Source organism: Dipodomys ordii, unplaced genomic scaffold (assembly GCF_000151885.1).
Source record: "Dipodomys ordii isolate 6190 unplaced genomic scaffold, Dord_2.0 Scaffold107, whole genome shotgun sequence".
In the NCBI taxonomy this organism is placed as follows: domain Eukaryota; kingdom Metazoa; phylum Chordata; class Mammalia; order Rodentia; family Heteromyidae; genus Dipodomys; species Dipodomys ordii.
The window spans coordinates 595,342-613,996 of NW_012267323.1; the positions used below are offsets into that span (position 1 = coordinate 595,342).

An 18,655-nucleotide genomic window follows, 5' to 3' on the forward strand; every position below is an offset into this window, starting at 1 on the left:
TACCACTTGAGCCACAACAGCGCCACTTCCAGCTTTTTTTCTTTTTGCTTATGTGGTGCTGAGGAATCGAACCCAGGGCCTCAGGCATGCAAGGCACGCGCTCTACCACTGAGCCACCTTCCCAGCCCCGCGCCCTTCTTTTCTTACATTTCAATATAATTATATATACATATTATATATATATATATATATAATTTTTTGTAAATGTAAAGAGACACATAAGCAGTGCTTATGTGTTTGTCCCCTAACAGTATCCTATTTCGGTCTCACTGAGTGTGTCTAGAAGCCTGTATAGTTTATCATATCCCAGGATATTTTAGATCCAGCTTCCACATATGAGAGAAAACATGCACTGTTTGTCTCTCTGAGCTTGGCTTGCCTCCCTCAACATTATTTGTTCTAGGTCCATCCATTTTCCCCCAGATGATATATGATTCTTTCTAACGGTTGTATAAAATTTCACTGTGAATAGGTACCACATTTTTGGAACCATTTCTTCTAGCAGGGCATCTGGGCTGTTTCTGTATTTTGGCTGTTGTGAGTAGTGCAGTAATGAACGTGGTTGTGCAGGTGTCTTGATGGTATCCTGACTCATAATGTTCTAGGTAGATGCCCAGGAGTGGTATGACTGGGTCGTAGCAAAGGTCTATATATAGCTTTCTGAGAAACTTCCAGACTGCTGTCTGGAGTAGTTGTGTGCAAGTTTACAATCCCACCGACGGTGCACACAGTAATATTCCTCCCCCCCTTCCCCCCTTCCCACCAACATTGGTGGTTGTCTCAATTCGCGGCGTTGGCTGCTCTGACCGGTGTGAGATGGTATCTCAGGGTTGTTTTGACCTTTTCTTTTGGAGATCCCAGCTCCTTCTCACCATTTGTAGGTGCTGTAAACCTCCCCGCGGCAGCCTTGGGGATGCTGTTTGGAGGAATCCTCATGAAACGGTTCGCTTTCTCTTTGCAAACCATCCCCCGTGTGGCCGCCACCATCATCACCATCTCCACCATCCTCTGTATCCCCCTCTTCTTCATGGGATGCTCTGCCTCGGCCGTGTCTGAGGTCTACCCACCCAGGTAACGGGAGTAAAGGGCACTGCTGCCCAGATGGCCTTGATTAAGCCAGAGCCTGAATCCTGCTGACAGATAATCTTGCTTTTTGACCCTCCCCACACATCTTCTCACCCCTCCATTCCCCTCTCTTCCCATCTCCTCCTCTCCTCTCCTCTCTTCTCTTGATCTGATCTCTCATAGGGCGACCTAGGAAATCAGGTCTTTGATAGTAGGTTCCGTTATGAGTGAAGATCACAGTGTTCTAAGGAAGCCATCCACAATCAGGGCTCTGTTGAGTTTTTGTTTTTCTCAGAAGCACCCCCTCCCACCAAAACTAATTAGCTTGGTTTCAGGGTAAACCTGAGCCTCAGGAACTAGGAAATCATCTATGTGTAGCATCAGCTCCAAGGGCCAGCTAGAATTACTCATTGAGCAGGTGAAGAAAGACAAGAGGGCTTCTTAAAAAGACTGGGAGAACAGTGAAGGCTGCGGTAGATTGGAAGTTAGGGTGGGTGAGGTGGGGGGGCGCTGAAAGGAAGTGGTAAGTTGAGGGGAGGGGGGGTATGTTTGTATGCTGGTACTGGGGCTTGAACTCGGGATCTGGGCACTGTCCCTTAACTTTTTCGCTCAAGACTGATGGTGCACTCCCGTTTGAGCCACATGTCTACTTCTGGTAGTTAATTTTAGGGGTAAGTGTCTCATGAACTTAACCTGCCTGGGCTGGATTCAAACTGTGACCCCTCAGATCTCAGCCTCCTGAGTAGCTAAGATTATAGATGTGAGCCACTGGCGTCCGATGAAGTTGTAAATTTTGAGCCTAGCTGTCCGGTGTTTCTTGGGCACCATCTGGCAACAACTTTTGCTCTTGGACTTTGCCTAATGAGGCTGCAAGAGCTGGAGACCCAATGCGTATTCTTTTTATTTTTGTGTGTCTGTGGGACCCAGGAACTGAACCCAGGGCCTCATGCATGCGAAGCAAGCACTCTACCGCTAGTCCATCTCCCCAGCTCTGCAAATTCTTTCTTCTTCTTCTTTTTTAAAAAAATTTTGGCCAGTCGTAGAGCTTGAACTCAGGGCCTGGATGCTGTCCCTGACCTTCTTTTGCTAGCATTCTACCATGTGAGCCACACAGCACCACTTCCTGCTTTTTCTGTGTCTGTGGTGCTGAGGAATTGAACCCAGGGCTTCATGCATGCAAGGCGAGCCCCCTACCACTGAGCCACCTTCCCAGTCCTATTCTTTCTGCATTAACCTCCTCTGACTCTGGTAGGTGAAGAAGGGTTACAAGGGAAGGGAGAGGGTGGGTATTTAGGGTGAGCAGCTTGGGGTGGTCCTGGGGGGCTGATAAGCCAATCAAGAGAAACCCAGAATTTTATTTTAAATTTTTTTTTTGCCTTTGTGGCTTTCACAATGCTCAACACATACCAACAGATCAGACCGAGGTCTTTCATTACAGAACTCTTATGAAGGATGCCAGTTATCCCAGCTCAGTCAGTTTTCTAACTCATGGTAAACTTCTTGTGATAGGAAAAGGCCCCGAGCACTGGAAGCCTGGCACCTAAGATGCCTATAAATATTAATGATCTTGATTTTTAGACACTATCACAGACTTCCCCCAGAGATGACCAAGATCCGCCAATGGGGGCAGGAGGGTGGGGGATGGGAATCCCTTTGGTTTGAAGTTCACAGGGCTGTGGTTGGCCGGGGTGCTATCTCATTGGCCCCAAAGACAGGCAACCAATGAGAGCTCCAAATTGATTGCCTTAAGCGGAGGGAGTCTTTGCCTTCCACCCACCCAGCTTCAGCTCAAGGGGAGCACTCTACCACTTGAGTCACGGCACCACTTCCGGTTTTCTGGTGCTTTATCGGAGATAAGAGTCTCATGAACTTTCCTTGCCCAGGGCTGGCTTTGAACCGTGATCTTCAGATCTCAGCCTCCTGAGGAGCTAGGATAACAGGCGTGAGCCACGGACGCCCGGCTCTGACCCGGTCTTTCTGAGTAATTGATGGGTTTGGTCTCCAAGCATCAGGAAAAGAAAAAAAAAAAAAACCAGAAAGGCCATAATCCCAAACAGTGGTAGAGTCACCGTTGGCAACTGTCTTCATACTTCAGATCCCAGAAGGGCAGTAGCCCAAGACAAACAGAGACACACAGACACGTGAACCAGCCCAGGAACTCACATGGGGCTGCAGTGTAGATTTGTTTCTTGGACTTTTTTCTTTCTTTTTTTTGGCTTTGTTTGATCCCTCGCTTCCTGCTTTACTGGCAGCACACCAAGTTCTATACATCCGCAGCCTCCCGCCTGCCGCAGGGACTGCTTGTGCCCGGATGCCATCTTCCACCCGGTCTGTGGAGACAATGGAGTCGAGTATCTCTCCCCTTGCCACGCCGGCTGTAGCAACATCAACATGAGCTCTGTCACCTCCAAGCGAGCGGTAAGGGCCAGCCAGGGTCCAACAGACCACACCTTGGTCTCAGGGACAGTGGCCAGTCCAACCGACATCCTGGCCTCCTCCCCGTCCCACCCATCCTCTCTCCACCTCCCCTCCCCTGAGGTCATGGACCGGATGCTGGCAGCCCCAAAGTCAAAGACTGGCCTGTGTCCAACCAGTTCATTCTAAAAGCCTCGTAATGCTTCAGCAAATCCAAGCATGGAGCTAAGTCGGTTGTGGGGCTTGAACTCTGGGCCTGGGTGCCTTCCCTCAGCTCTTCAGCCCAAGGTGAGAGCGCTCTACCACTTAAGCCACAATGCCACTTCTGGTTTTCTGGTGGTTCCTTGCAGATCAGAGTGTCACACTTTCCTTATCTGGGCTGGCTTTGAACTGTGATCCTCAGATCTCAGCCTCCTGAGTAGCTGGGATGTACAGGTGTGAGCCACTGGCGCCCAGCAGGAGCGATTTCTTTGACCCTCAGCTCCCAGAGGTGCCATGTACCATGCAGCTATATAGAGGAAGATCTGGACACTTGTGTCCAAGGCTGGGTGTCTCTTGACCACTAGCCTTCTACTTGGACAGCTGGCAGCAACTGTGTAGTCTGTTGGCCGGGCCCTGTCCATCCCTAGTGAGCTCTGGGGTTGCAGATTCTTCTGAGATCAGCCAACCAGAAACCAACTCAAATCATTGGTTAATTATTCAGCACATGTACATGGCCTACCGGTGACAGGTACCTGAACTTCAAGCTACTCAGAAGGCAGACATTGAGTCAGATTGACTCAGATCTACTCAGAGATCCACTCAGAAGGCAGAGGATCATGGTTTAAAGTCCATGCAGGCAGGAAAATCTGTGAGACTCTTTTTCTGCAATTAACCACCACCAAAAATAAAAATAAAAACAAAAACAAAAAAATAAAAAACCCACCACACCAGAAATAGAGCTTTGGCTCAAGTGGTAGAGTGCCAGACTTGATCAAAAAAAATAAAGCTAAGGGACAGGCCTAGAATGGTGGCTCAGTGGTAGAGTGCTTGCCTAGCATGCATGAAGCCCTGGGTTCGATTCCTCAATACCACATACACAGAAAGAGCCGGAAGTGGTGCTGTGGCTCACCTAGCCTTGAGCACAGAGAGACTCAGGGACAGTGCCCAGGGCATGAGTTCAAGCCCCACTAATACACACACACACACACACACACCAATTATTCAGCACTGTCACAGTCATGGTGCTAAGGATGTACTAGGGGAAGTAGAGAGAGAGAGTTGGATACCAGACCAAGATTCTGCTCCTACGGGATACACATCCTAGCAAATAAATGCCTAGATAGAGGCAGGGAGAGATTTAATGAGACAGGGACCATCTGGGAGGTCCTCCCTGGGGAGGGGACAATAGAACAAGCAGAAAGAGATCACGGAGACCTGGAACTAAAACACTGCAGGTCCAAGGAACATCACGTTCAAAGGCCGATACAAGAATGCACCCGGCAAGTTCCAAGTAAGGCATGTCTCACCCAACCAGTGAATGGATGGGCCAGAATTGGAAGGCCAGGCTCGCTAGGAGTTAGATGTTCTTTCTCTGGAGGAGCATAACCTAATACGATGCCCTACAGAGAGCTGTGAGCCCACATTTTTTTTTTTCTGGTAGCTTTAGTATGGTCTTGTTTGTGATCATTTGGATAAATGCCCAAAAGTGGGATTGCTGGCTCATAGGGGAGTCTTTTGAGGAACCTCCATACTACTTTCCAAAGTGGTTGAACAAGTTTACACTCCCACCAACAAAGGTGGCCAAAGGTTCAACAAAGGTGGCCAAAGGCTCCTTTCTGTCCACATCCCCTCCAGCATCTGTTGTTATTAGAGTTCTTGATGATAACCATTCTAACTGGGGTGAGGTGGTATCTCAATGTTGTTTTGATTTGCATTTCTTTTATGGCTAGTGACCACATTTTTTTTTTTTTTGGTTGGTTGTGGGCCTTGAACTCTGGGCCTGGGTGCTGTCCCTTAGCTCTTCAGCTCAAGGTAAATGCTGTACCACGTGAGCCACAATGCCACTCCTGGTTTTCTGGTGGTTTATTGGAGACTAGAGTCTCATGGACTTTCCTGCCCGGGCTGGCTTTGAACCTCGATCCTCAGATCTCAGCCTCCTGAGTAGCTAGGATGATAGACATGAGCCCCCGGCGCCCCTGGCTTAGTGCCAGCTTTTGTTTTTTTGTTTTTTTTGGGGGGGTCTGGTTGTGGGGCCTGAACTCTGGGCCTGGGCGCTGTCCCTCAGCTCTTCAGCTCAAGGCTAGCGCTCTACCACTTGAGCCACAACAGCGCCACTTCCAGCTTTTTTTCTTTTTGCTTATGTGGTGCTGAGGAATCGAACCCAGGGTCTCGGGCACGGAAGGCAAGCGCTCTACCACTGAGCCAACCTTCCCAGCCCCGATGCTAGCTTTTGAACTGTGTAAAATCATGGAGATCGCCACGGGAAGTTTCCTTTCTTCTTCAAGGTCTACTTGAACTGCAGCTGTGTGACGGGAGTATCTGCTTCAGCCAAGACTGGATCGTGCCCCATCTCCTGTGCCCACTTCCTCCTCCCAGCCATCTTCCTCATCTCCTTTGTAGCACTGATCGCCTGCATCTCCCACAACCCTCTCTACATGATGGTCCTGCGGTGAGTGGCACCCCCTGGAGACCTCCACATAACCCACTTTTCTTTCTTTCTTTCTTTTTGTCTGTTGTGGGGTTTGAACTCTGGGCCTGGGCACTGTCCCTCAGCTCTTCAGCTCAAGGTGAGCGCTCTACCACGTGAGCCACAGCACTGGTTTTCTGGTGGTTCACTGGAGAGAAGAAGTCCCAAGGACTTTCCTGCCTGGGCTGGCTTTGAACTGCAATCCTCAGATCTCAGCCTCCTGAGTACCTAGAATGATGGGTATGAGCCACCGGTGCCCGGCTAACTTCCTTCTTCTTGAAGGGAGCAAAGAGTGGGAGAAATCTAGCCCTATTAGGCCCTTCTTTAAAGGTGGAGTCCTGTGCAGCTGCTCGGATCGTGAGCCCACAACACCGGCCTGGAGCAAGACATTCTTGAATCTGTGCACAGAAGCCAGCAGCCCCGGGGGCCCTAATTACAACACAGCTGTCTTCTAGAAGACACTCTAAGGAACTTGATCAGACTTGAGCCAGCAAATCCTCCTCCCAGGGCCTGCCTCTCCTGCTTTGTTGCTCTTTAAGGGGGTTTTGAGGATCCTTGAAAACGATATGGACCAGTGATTCTCAAACCTGAGCTCATGTCAGCCATCCCCTGTAGAAACACAAATCTTTAGGTCCTAGCTTAGTGTGTCTTGTGTGTGCAGGCATGCGTGCATGTGTGTGTGTGTGCGTGTGTGTGTGCGTGTGTGTGTGTGTGTGTGTGTGTGTGTGTGTGTGTGGTCCTGGGCTTATACTAAGGATCTGGTCTATCCCTTAGCTTTCTCACTCAAAGTGGAAACTCTACCACTTGAGCTACAGCTCTACTACTTCTGGCTTCCTGGTGGTTCATTGGTGATAAGAGTCTCATGGAGCCGGGCACTGGTGGCTCATGCCTGTCATCCTAACTACTCAGGAGGCTGGGATCTGAGGATCTCAGTTCAAAGCCAGCCTGGGCCAGGAAAGTCCATGAGACTCTGATCTCCAATGAACCACCAGAAAACCGGAAGTGGTGCTGTGGCTCAAGTGGTAGAGCGCTCACCTTGAGCTGAAGAGCTCAGAGACAGTGCCCAGGCTCAGGGTTCAAAACCAAAACCAAAACCACAGATCTATTTGGAGCATTCAGCTGGGGTGACTCCAGGACTGGTTTGGAAGCTGGCTGAGTCCTGTCCGGGTGATGGTACAGCCCTGAACTGTCCCATTCCTGAGTTCCTGTTTCTCTTTGCAGGGTGGTAAACCAAGATGAGAAGTCTTTTGCCATTGGAGTACAGTTCTTGCTGATGCGCTTGCTAGGTACGCCTCAAAGACAGTGTACCCTGATCCCTTTTGGGAGTCGTGGCTTCAGCCTGTAGCCATGCAAGGATTTTGGGGCACAAGGCTGGGTTGAGGGAAGCCCCCCACATCTTATTTGGGGGGAGGGCGAACCCTCCCCCCCCCAGCCAGATGGCTTTCCTGCTTGCTCGAGGGTAGGAAAGATCTCATCTACGGCCTTCATTCCAAACCAAATTATGCAAGCAAAATGCAAAAAAACAAAACCAGCTGAGAATACCTCATAACAGAGTTAAAAGCGGGTATTTAAAAAAATAAGAAAGAATCTTGTCTCCAAGAATTTGCCGTAGGAATAAAAAAAAAAAACCTACAACATGTTATACCCCAGACAGAAAAAAAGAAAAGCAGCCCAGGCCTGCAGCCTTGGCTTTCTTTCCCAACTTGACAAAATAGATTCCTCCTACCTCTCTCCGGTGGAGAGGTTGTCTGCCTGCAAACCCTGTCTGTCCTCAAGGAGCCCAGAGGAAACACCCCTTACCCCCTCCACAAGTGCTCCCCCAGGAGCACTTCCTGTCAGAAGTACCAAAGGATTTGGCTGAGGATTCTTCTAGGCTTGTTTCCTATTTGGGAGGTATCTTGAAAATCCAGTTCTCAGAATCCTGAATAGATTGTGAGGCTGTTCTTGGCAGTGTAATATTCCAGACAAGAACCTCCAGTGGGCTGCCTAGAACATCATGAAGGACTCAGAACATACAGGGAGGACTCTAGAATATTCCACAGCCACTAAGGCCTATCATCTGTTGGGGCCCAAGCTCTGAGCAGTCAGGTATCTGGAAGTAGGGTTATCTAATCCAATCAGGGAGTGATAGATGTAGGATTTGAATCCTCGTGATCTATGCCTGTGTCCAGTCCTGATCCTAAGTGAAAATGGCCAAGCTCACGTTTTCTTGGTTACATCAAGGCTGTCTGACACACAGGGGTTTCCCTGAGAACTTGGGAGGCTGATCCCCTCCAGAGCAAATTTCTGAGCCAGGCACTGGTGGCTCACACCTGTCATCCTAGCTACTCAGGAGGCTGAGATCTGAGGATCACAGTTCAAAGTCAGCGTGGCCAGGAAAGTCTGTGAGACTTTGATCTCCAGTGAACCACCAGAAAACCAAAAGTGGTACTGAGACTCAAGTGGCAGAGCACCCGCCTTGAGCTGAAGAGCTGAGGGACAGCGCCCAGGCCCAGAGTTCAAGCCCCATGACCGACCAAAATAAGAAAAGAAAAAGGAGAAAAAGCAGGAAGTGGAGCTTGTGTCTCAAGAGTTGAAGAGCTCCAGAACCATGAGTTCAAACCCCAGTAACAACACACACACACACACACACACACACACGCAATAGAAGTGATGCTGTCTGTCTGACCTGACATCTCTTTGACTCTCTGACGCATCCCATCCCAAGAAGATGACCTAGGCCTCTTTGATCTTCTAAGCCTCCTGGTAAAAAGGGAATTCAGACTTTGCTGACACCCCTATTCTGCTTTCCCAAGTCCTTGGAACTCCTGAGAATAGGGTAGAGCCATTCCCACCAGTGAACCGTACCCAGGGCCCGGGGGCACGGGCAGAGGGGGGGCATGTGGATGTGAGGGTCCATCCCTGCCTCCACCTCCCTGTGACCCTGCTCTCTGGACTCTTCTCCCCCTTCCCCTCCCCTTCCCACTTCCCCCTGCTGCCACCAGCCTGGTTACCAGCCCCAGCCCTATACGGCCTCACCATCGACGCCTCCTGTATCCGGTGGAATCTGCAGTGCTCCGGGAGGAGAGGGGCCTGTGCCTATTACGATGTTGATGCTCTCCGGGACAGGTAGGTCTGGGATGGGGGGGATGGGGGGAGGATAGGTCTTGGCTCCCACGGACACAGCTCTGCAGGTGGAGGGAAGGGAGAGGGCTGATGGGCTTCTAAGGGAGAGGACGTTGACTATGGTGTGTGTGTGGGGTGGGGAGTGGAGGGTCGAGGGGGATGCTAGCCTTCTGTGGTAGCAGAAGTAGCAGAGATCTCCAGGGCAGGGAGGCCCAGCCTGCTTCAGGGAGCGCTGCAGAGTGCTGCCCCCCTCTGACCACCTGCTGTCATTACACCAGCTGGCACCTGGAAAGATGGATGGGCTGGTGGAGAAGAGCAGGAGAGGTCCAGCAAGAGGGTAGCAGAAAGCTACCTCCTCCTCCTCCTCTTCCTCCTCCTCCCCCTCCCCCTCCTCCTCCTCCTTCTTCTTCTTCTCCTCCTTCTCTTGCTCCTCCTTCTCCTTCCCTCCTCCCTTTCTCCTCCTCCTCCCCTTCTTCTTTTCCTCCTCCTCCCCTTCTCTTCTTCATCCTCCTCCCCTTCTTCTTCTCCTTCTCCTCCTCCTCTTCTCCTCCTCTTCTTCTCCTCTTCTTCTTCCTCCTCCTCTAATTCTTCTCCTCTTCCTCCTTTTCTTCCTCTTTTCCTCCTCCCCTTCTCCTCCTCCTCCTCTTCTCCTCCTCCTCCTCTTCTCCTCCTCCCCTTCTCCTCCTCCTCCTCTTTTCTTTCTTCTTCCTCTTATCTAAAGACAAGGAGTGGGTTGGGAAGGTGGCTCAGTGGTAGAGCGCTTGCCTTGCATGCCTGAGGCCTTGGGTTCAATTCCTCAGCACCACATAAGCAATAAGAAAAAAGCCGGAAGTGGGGCTGTGGCTCAAGTGGTATAGCGCTAGCCTTGAGCTGAAGAGCTGAGGGACAGCGCCCAGGCCCAGAGTTCAGGCCCCACAACCGGACCCCCCCCAAAAAAAAAAGACAAGGAGCCTCTGGGGTTGGCTGGGACAATAGTATAATCTCTGACCTTCTGGAGGGTTCCCTTGGTCAGCTGAGGATCACTGATGTCTTATTTCTTCTTGGTAGCTGTATTTCCTTCCTTCCTTCCTTCCTTCCTTCCTTCCTTCCTTCCTTCCTTCCTTCCTCTCTCTCTCTCTCTTGTCCATCGTGGGGCTTGAACTCAAGGACTGGCCGCTGTCCCTGAGCTCTTTTGCTCAACATGAGCGCTCTACCCCCTTTGAGTCACAGCACCACTTCCCGTTTTCTGGTGGTTCACTGGAGATAGGAGTCTTAAAGACCTTCCTGCCCGAGCTGGCTTTGAACCATGATCCTCAGATCTCAGCCTCCCTAGGAGTAGCTAGGATGAGCCACCAGCGCCTGGCAAAAGTATCTATCTTTTTGAGTCAAAAAGATGAGGAAAGCGATCCTCCCATACACACATACCTGAGCGGTAATAGATTCCCTGAATTGATATACAGCGAGTTTCTCTGCCCTAGTGAGAGAGGACATTCTTCTTCCTGGAGGGGGGCACTGGATCCAGCCACCCGGGCCCCTGCCCACCTCCTTCCTGACTCCTTTTCTCTTCTTGTTCCCCATCCCTCCCCCCCTCTCCCCCCCCCACCCCCAGGTACCTGGGACTGCAGCAGGCATACAAGATACTGGGCACGCTGCTTCTCTTCTTCGTCAGCTGGAGGGTGAAGAAAAACAGGGAGTACAATGTTCAGGGGAAGGCCTCGGGCCTCATCTGACCCACCATTTGTGGGGGACTCCCCCCAGCCTTGTTCCTGAGACTGAATTCTGCCTCTCCACACCTACCTGTATTTTCTAATGTCATCTCATCTCTCTCTCTCTCTCTCGTTTTTAAATGAGAGAAAAACTTAATCACCATTTGCCTTACCCTCCTCCTCCTCCTTCTCCTCCTCCTCCTCCTCTTCCTCCACCTCTTCCTCCTCCTCCTCCGCTTCCACCTCCTCCTCCTTGTCCCCCGGGAGAAAAATCCCCCTTTCCCAGACAGCTTTGCTCTCCTCTGGCCGCACAAACTCTGCAGGGGAGAGGACAGAGGGGAGGAAGTGGGTATCTGAGTTATTCATAGTCAGAGCTGGGCTGGGAGACTGGGAAGGGTTCTGGACTCTCTTCCTCCACAGAGCCTTACTTCCTGTCCCAGGAGAATCACCTGACAGCGGCCATGTTGGAAAGCACAGCCCTGTCTCTCTGTCTCTCTCTGTCTGTCGGTCTCTCTCTGTGACTTGTATTCTGACACAGAGCCAGAACTAAAGGACTATGAGACTTGACATGAACCCAGGACCTCTCCGCCCTTGGTTCTACATGCGTTTATCTGGGGGCTTTATTTCAACCTGAGAAAGCCACACAGAAGGCTGGGTGCTGGTGGCTCACGCCTGTCATCCTAGCTACTCAGGAGGCTGAGATCTGAGGATCACGGTTCAAAGCCAGCCTGGGCCAGCAAAGTCCGTGAGACTCTTTATCTCACATGAACGACCAGAAAACGGAAAGTGGCGCCGTGGCTCAAGTGGTAGAGCGCCCAGGCCCTGAGTTCAAGCCCCATGACCAACAACAACAAAAAAGAACTATTACTACTACTACTATTACTACAACAATATCAGTGCCAGCCACTTCAAATGCACCTGTCTTCATCCATCCACATGTTCTCAGCCTCTGCTTGTTACCACCAAGGACGTGGATACCTTCTTTAGGCCCAGGCTGGGAGACGGGGCTGTTAATGTGATGGAGGTTCAGTGTCAGAGGCCGCATCCAGGAGGTCTTTTGCCCATTGATGACTCTTATGTATTGGAGGCTGACTTGGTGCATGATTCTCGGGAGAGCTTCCCTTCCGATCTTACCTCAGTCATCTACCTGTGTTGGCACTGAGTGTGTGTGTGTGGGGGGGTGGTCTCTCCTCATGTGCTCGGTGGGTCACTACGGATGGTATGTGTGTGTCACTCGGGAAGGGAGGCTCCCTGCCATCATGCAGGCCCCGTGTGAAGCCTCCTTGATGGTCCTGTCTGGAAAGTAAATCCCCTGTTACTATCCCTTGCCTTTCGGGCTGCAAAGTAACCAAACTGTGCGGGCAGCACCTTTAGCTGAGCTCACCCACGTCGAGCGGCAACCTCGAGGGTCTGGGGGAAAGTGGATTGTCCTCCCAAACTTTTATTCTGTCACATTGCCTTTAATATATTTTAATTGTGCTGTCGATGTCACTTGGTCCTGAATTCCTGCTGTCACGTGCATCTGTCAGAGCACAGGTGGGACTTGCATTTTCTTTTTTTCTCCCCTTCCTTCCCTCCTTCCTTCCTTCCTTCCTTCCTTCCCTCCTTCCTTCCTTCCCTCCTTCCTTCCTTTCCTCCTTCCTTCCTTCCCTCCTTCCTTCCTTCCCTCCTTCCTTCCTTCCTTCCCTCCTTCCTTCCTTCCATTCTCCTCTATCTTCCTTTCTCTTTTTCTTCCTCCTTCCCTCTGTCCTTCCCTCCCTCTCTCCCTTCTTTCATTCCTTGCTTCCTTCCTTCTTCCTTCCTTTTTCTTCCTCTACCTTCCTTTCTCTTTCTTTATTCCTCCCTCCCTCCCTCCCTCCCTTCCTTCCTTCCATTTTATATCCTCTATCTTCCTTTCTTCTTTCCTCTCTCCCTTCCTCCTCTCCCCTTCTCTCTCCCTCCCTCCCTCCCTTCCTTCCTCCCTCCCTTTTTCTCCCCTCTATCTTCCTTCTTTTCTCTTTCTTCCTCCCTCCCTTCTTTCCTTCATTCCTTCCTTTTCTCTCCTCTTTCTATCTTCCTTCCTTTCTCTCTTTCTTCTTTCCTCTCCCTTCCTCCTTCTCTCCCTCTCTCTTTCCCTCCCACCCTTCTTCTTCCCTTCTTCCTCCTTCTCTCCCTCCCTCCCTTCCTTCCTTTTTCTCTCCTCTATCTTCTTTCCTTCATTACCTTCTCTTTCTTTCTTCCTCCCTCCTTCTCCCTCTCCATCCCTCCCTCCCTTCTGTCTTTCCTTCCTTCCTTTCTTTCTTCCTCCCTCTCTCTCTCCCTTCCTCCCTTCCTCCCTTCTTTCCAATTTTCTCTCTTCCCTCCCTGCCTCTCTCCCTCCCTCCCTCCCTCCCTCCCTCTCCTTCCTTCCTTCCTTCCTTCCTTCCTTCCTTCCTTCCTTCCTTCCATCCTTCTCTAGTACTGAAGATTGAACTCAAAGCCTGGACCTTCTCGCTTACCTTTTCCAGTCAAGGCTGGTGCTCTACCACTTGAGCCACAGCGCCACTTCCCATCTTTTTTATAGGTAATTGAAGATGAGAGTCTCACAGACTTTCCTGCCCAGGCTGGCTGTGAACCGCGATCCTCAGATCTCAGCCTCCTGAGTAGCTAGGATGGCAGGCGTGAGCCTGTGTTTTTCTCCACAGAGGCAGGGCCATTGCCACAGCCCTCTACGGTGTAAGGCTGGGGCGGGGGTGGAAATGGGTGATCATGTAACTCTCAACCCATCCGCCTGCTTCTCTGTGCGGGTTCTCCTGAAATAAGAGAGGGCAAATGTAGTGATCAATCCATCTCTTATCACTTCCTATTGACCCAAAGCCCTCCAGAAAAGGATCCCTTAGCATTGCCCCATGATGGACACCAGGTTAGATTCAACCATCTCCTTTACAAACAAGAAGGACTCAGGATGTAACCATTGTGAGCAGCTTCGCACAGATAACTGGACCCAGATCGGGCTGTCTGGCTTTCCCTGTCTGCTCCAGCCCCACCTCCTTGCTGAGTCATTCTGAAGTTTGGGGGGAACTTAAAGGGGGGAGGATACCCTCCCCTATCCCCCAACCCCGAGTGAAGCTCCACTGGTCTGTGAGAAGGAGCTTGGAGGAATCTCTTCCGGGACAGATGGATGGGGGGGGGAGGGGGATACCAGGTTAATATTTCACTCACCTTGGGTTCTAGTACCACAAGAGCCCAACTTTTCAATCACTAGGGCTCCTGTAAGTACCCTAACCAAGGGATATAGAGTCCTAGAAAAAAGGGACAAAGAATTAAAAGTTTTGAAAGAAAAAGGCTCTGGGATGTTTGCACACAGAGACCTTTGAAAGAATACCCACCTTCTCTCCCCCAAACCCCCCACCCCAAAATCTGGTGACTGACTAGCAGGTCCTTGCTTAAGAAAGAAAGTCAGAGGGGGCTGGGAAGGTGGCTCAGTGGTAGAGTGCTTGCCTTGCATGTATGAGGCCCTGGGTTCGATTCCTCAGCAGAAAAAAGCTGGAAGTGGCGCCATGGCTCAAGTGATAGAGCACTTGCCTTGAGCTGAAGAGCTGAGGAACAGCGCCCAGGCCCAGAGTTCAAGCCCCATGTCTGACAAAAAAGAAAAAAAAAGAAATAAAGTCAGAGCCTGGTACTGGTGGCTCACACCTGTCATCCTAGCTACTCAGGAGGCTGAGATCTCCCAGGGAAATCCGGGAGATTCATCTCCAATGAACCATCAGAAAAACCAGAAGTGGTGTTGTGGCTCAAGTGGAAGAAGACTCGCCTTGAGCTAAAAGAAAGCTCTCAGGCCCAGAGTTCAAGCCCCACCACACACACACACACACACACACACACACACACACACACACGTCATGTTGTAATTTTCTTCAACTATCCTCAAAGATGGACAGAGATGTGGCTCCACTGGGGACTGAATCTGATTAGTATCAATTGATAGTGAAGTATTATTTATATGACAGATTCCCAGAGATCTCGGCAGTGTCTATGTGTTTTGAGTTGAGAGAGAGAGAGATCTCATAAATCCATGAGAAACTTTTAATCTTTCACCAACACAGGAACTAAATACCTGGGAGAAATGTCCATCTCCTGCCAAGAGCGCCAGATTCATTAACTTTTCATCAGAGAGAGCAATCCGCTCTCCCATGATGCACCCTGCCCATTCATCCACCCTCTGCCCCTTTCCCAACCCCACCACGTAGCCACACAACACCCACTTGCTGAAGTCCCTGCCTCCCTAGGGAACCTGATCCACTTGGAAAACAGTAATAAAGGTGCAGAGATCATTCGTGTGCTGAGCTGTTTTCCACTTGTTTACCAAACTCCTTTCCTCGGTGAATCACTCGGGCCAGGCTTCAGCAACCAGCCTGGCCAATCTCCATGATACGATAAGACACGAACCTAGCTCTGGCTCACCCAAGGTCCACACCAAAGCAGATAAGGGTGACAATCTGAGCCAAGGTGACTCAGTAAGCAGAACTGCTTGGTTCATTGGAGCATCGAGGCAAGGAAGAGAGTCTAGTAGGTCTCCTCCTGTTAAGTCAGTGCTTCGGGGGGTTGGGAAGGTGACTCAGTGGTAGAGTGCTTGCTTAGCATGCAGGAAGCCCTGGGTTCGATTCCTCAGTACGACATACACAGAAAAAGCCGGAAGTGGCACTGTGGCTCAAGTGGTAGAGCGCTAGCCTTAAGCAAAAAGAAGGTTGGGGACAGTGCCCAGGCTCTGAGTTCAAGCCCCAGGACTGGCCAAAAAAAATGTCAGTGGTTCACACCTTTACCTCCATCCCTCCCTTGTCAGAACCAGAGACAGAACACTTAGAATCTTCTACAGAGGAAAGAACCCCAAGAAACTGAGCTGTTGGCTGAGCTACTTCTTGTTGGAGGGGGAGGAGGGATATGATCAGGGAAAAGTATCCCAGAGGAGGGAGCATCCCATCAGTGATGGGTACCCCCAAAAGATGGGGGTGACCCCCAAGCAAAGATTAGGCTATTTGTAGGAGGGATGGAGAGATGAGGAAGAGGACCGGCTCAGCAGAGATAGCCATGGAGCCACCGCGAAGAGAGATGCAGGCTTCAGGAAATGGTTCTCCAACGATTCTTTTGTTAAATTATTATTATGTGGGCGATGTACAGACGGCTGGACGTGACATAAATCAGGTCATGACATAAATCAGGTCATGTAGACCAGGTCACCCCTTCCCTCGCCCTCTCCCAGTTTGTTGGTTGTTGGTTTTTTTTTTTCTTTTTTCCCTCCCATCCCCACCCTGCTCTACAACGATTTCTGGTGGCGGAGATTTTTTCTGGGCCACAGGTTTAAAAATAAAAATGGGAAAGCTGGAAGGGCCAAAGGGAGGATCGAGGAGGAGGTGTCAGGAGGAAGGAATGGGAGATGAGCTGAGCTGTGTTGGAGGAGACTCACCCAGGGCTCCCCCCCAGCCTCTGCGGTTACCTGTCCCAGGCTGCAGATGGTCACTGAGACGTTCCATTCCTCATTTAGTGGGAATTGATAAATGCAAGGATCAGGAATGACAACAACAACAACAAAAAAGAAAAAAAACACAAAAATTGTCCCTGCCTTTTCTAGGGTGTGTGTACTTGGAACAAAAATTTAAAAAAATAAAAATAAACACTTCACAAGGGGCAAAGGACACAAAGCAGAAACAGCTCAGGTGCAGAGATCACAGAGAAAGGCACTGGGATTGAAGATGTGCAGACAACCACGCCCCACCCCAACGGTGGGCGTGGCCAGGTGGCGATGGGCGTGGCCTCTTCAACCCTGTAATTCGCCCGCCGCCCGCTAGGGGAGCAGAGTTGGGGAAGCACTGAGATCCTGGATAGGGCTGGTGGGCAAAGAGAGCGAGCCACGCTCTACTCCAATGGTGGGCGTGGCGATGGGCGTGGCCTGTTGCTCCCTGTAATCCGCAGGCCCGCCGCTAGGGGGAGCGCTGTCCACCCGGCAAGAAAAAGGGCGGGAAAATGAAGGCAGGTTTTTGTTGTTGTTGTTGTTGTTGTTTCCTCCCCTCTGGGACCTCCACTTTCCACAGAACTTTCTGGAACGATGGAGAGGCGGATGCTTCAGGTAACTGCTACTTTTCCTCTTTCCAGGGTCTCCTAGGCACCTCTGGGGGGCGGGGGGTAGTTATGGATGGGAAGAGGGAAAATAGGAGAGGGGGGAGGTTTGGCCTGCAGACCTAAGGCCCTGCCTGATAGGAAGAAGCCGGTCAGTACTCCAGGTGCTGCCCACCTGGGGAAGAGGCTGGGGGGGGGGGTCCTCAGGCACATTTCTAGGGCACTGAAGAGGCCCTCACCCCATCCCAGTCTTGGGTGGAAGGGTTGGACAGGTGTGAACAGGTGTGCGGCTGACCGAATACAGGTGTGGTGAAGGGGAGATGAATTACAGGCCCCTGGGCCCCAGCATGGAAGGTAAGGGGAAAGCAGAGCTCCCCATCTTTCTCCTCTTCCGGCTCCAGTTTAATGGCTTTCCACTTCCCAGAGCACCAGTCCAACCTGAGGTGATTAAAGACAACAATAATTTGTTTGTTTTTGTCAGTCGTGGGGCTTGAACACTGGGCCTGGGTGCTGTTCCTCAGCTCTTCAGCTCGAGGCAAGCGCTCTATACCACTTGAGCCACAGCGCCACTTCCAGTTTTCTGGTGGTTTATTGGAGATCAGAGTCTCATGGACTTTCTTGCCTGGGCTGGCTTTGAACCACGATCCTCAGATCTCAACCTCCTGAGTAGCTAGGATGTCAGGCGTGAACCACCAGCACCTGGCTTGTTTTTGTTTTTGTTGTTTAATAAATCTATTAAAAATTCTTTTGCTGGCAATGTACAGCGAAAACGTTATCTATTTTGAGTCTGGTTACAGGTTTGACAAATACACACCAGCATGCAACAGTGTAAATCAAGGTTTGTCTGTGAGCAGCAGAAGCTCTCCTGGGCCAGGTCTGGTAGCTCAACACCTATAATCTGAGCTCAAAAGGCAGAGAATAGAGAGGACTAAGATTGAAAGCCAACTCAGGCAAAATGTTATCAAGATACCTCCCCCCCACACACACAATTCCACCCCATCTTAACCAACAAGCCAAGCACATAGATTTACAAGTCTGTCACTGAAGCTACCTGAGGGGTAGAGGTAAGAAGATGTGGCCTAAGGAAGGCCTATATAAAAAATTGATGAAAAGGAAAAAAAGAGAGAGAGAGAGGAGGGGGCTGGGAAGGTGGCTTAGTGGTAGAATGCTTGCCTAGCCTGCATGAAGTCCTGGATTCAATTCCTCAGTACCACATACACAGAAAAAGCTGGAAGTGGCACTGTGGCTCAAGTGGTAGAGTGCTAGCCTTGAGCAAAAGAAGCTCAGGGACAGTGCCCAGGCCCTGAGTTCATAGCCCCAGAACTGACTAGACAGAGAGGGAAGGGAGGGATATGGCTCAAATGGTAGAATGCCTACCCAGCAAATATGAGGCACCAAGTTTAAACCCATACCACAAAAATAAGGACACTGCCATAGTAATTTTCTGTGTACAACACTGTGTCACCTTCACACCATGAAACACCTTACTGGTAGACATTATTCCACTGTAGACTGATGTAATCTAAAACTTTACACAAATTAGCATCATACAATGCAAGGTGTCTTCTGTTTAGCGTGTCTCAGATCTATTGTGTTGTTGTGTATGTAAATACTTCATTCCTTTTCCCTTCCTTCCTTCCTTCCT

At 50.5% G+C, this 18,655-nt stretch overlaps 2 protein-coding genes across 2 annotated transcripts in view; both read left to right on the forward strand.

Moving 5' to 3' along the window:
* Positions 1 to 11,151, forward strand: part of Slco2a1 (solute carrier organic anion transporter family, member 2A1) — a 32,554-nt gene extending 21,403 nt beyond the window's left edge. The window contains 6 exon segments of the mRNA XM_013028031.1: positions 693 to 1,071; positions 3,318 to 3,483; positions 5,967 to 6,130; positions 7,370 to 7,434; positions 9,133 to 9,256; positions 10,842 to 11,151. Of these exon segments, the coding sequence (XP_012883485.1) occupies positions 693 to 1,071; positions 3,318 to 3,483; positions 5,967 to 6,130; positions 7,370 to 7,434; positions 9,133 to 9,256; positions 10,842 to 10,962 (1,019 nt within the window). The 3' untranslated portion in view covers positions 10,963 to 11,151.
* A 6,254-nt stretch (positions 11,152 to 17,405) lies between these two features.
* Positions 17,406 to 18,655, forward strand: part of Rab6b (RAB6B, member RAS oncogene family) — a 65,863-nt gene continuing 64,613 nt past the window's right edge. The window contains exon 1 of the mRNA XM_013028095.1: positions 17,406 to 17,453. The gene's annotated coding sequence lies outside the window, so the exon portion shown is untranslated. The remainder of the gene's footprint in view (positions 17,454 to 18,655) is intronic.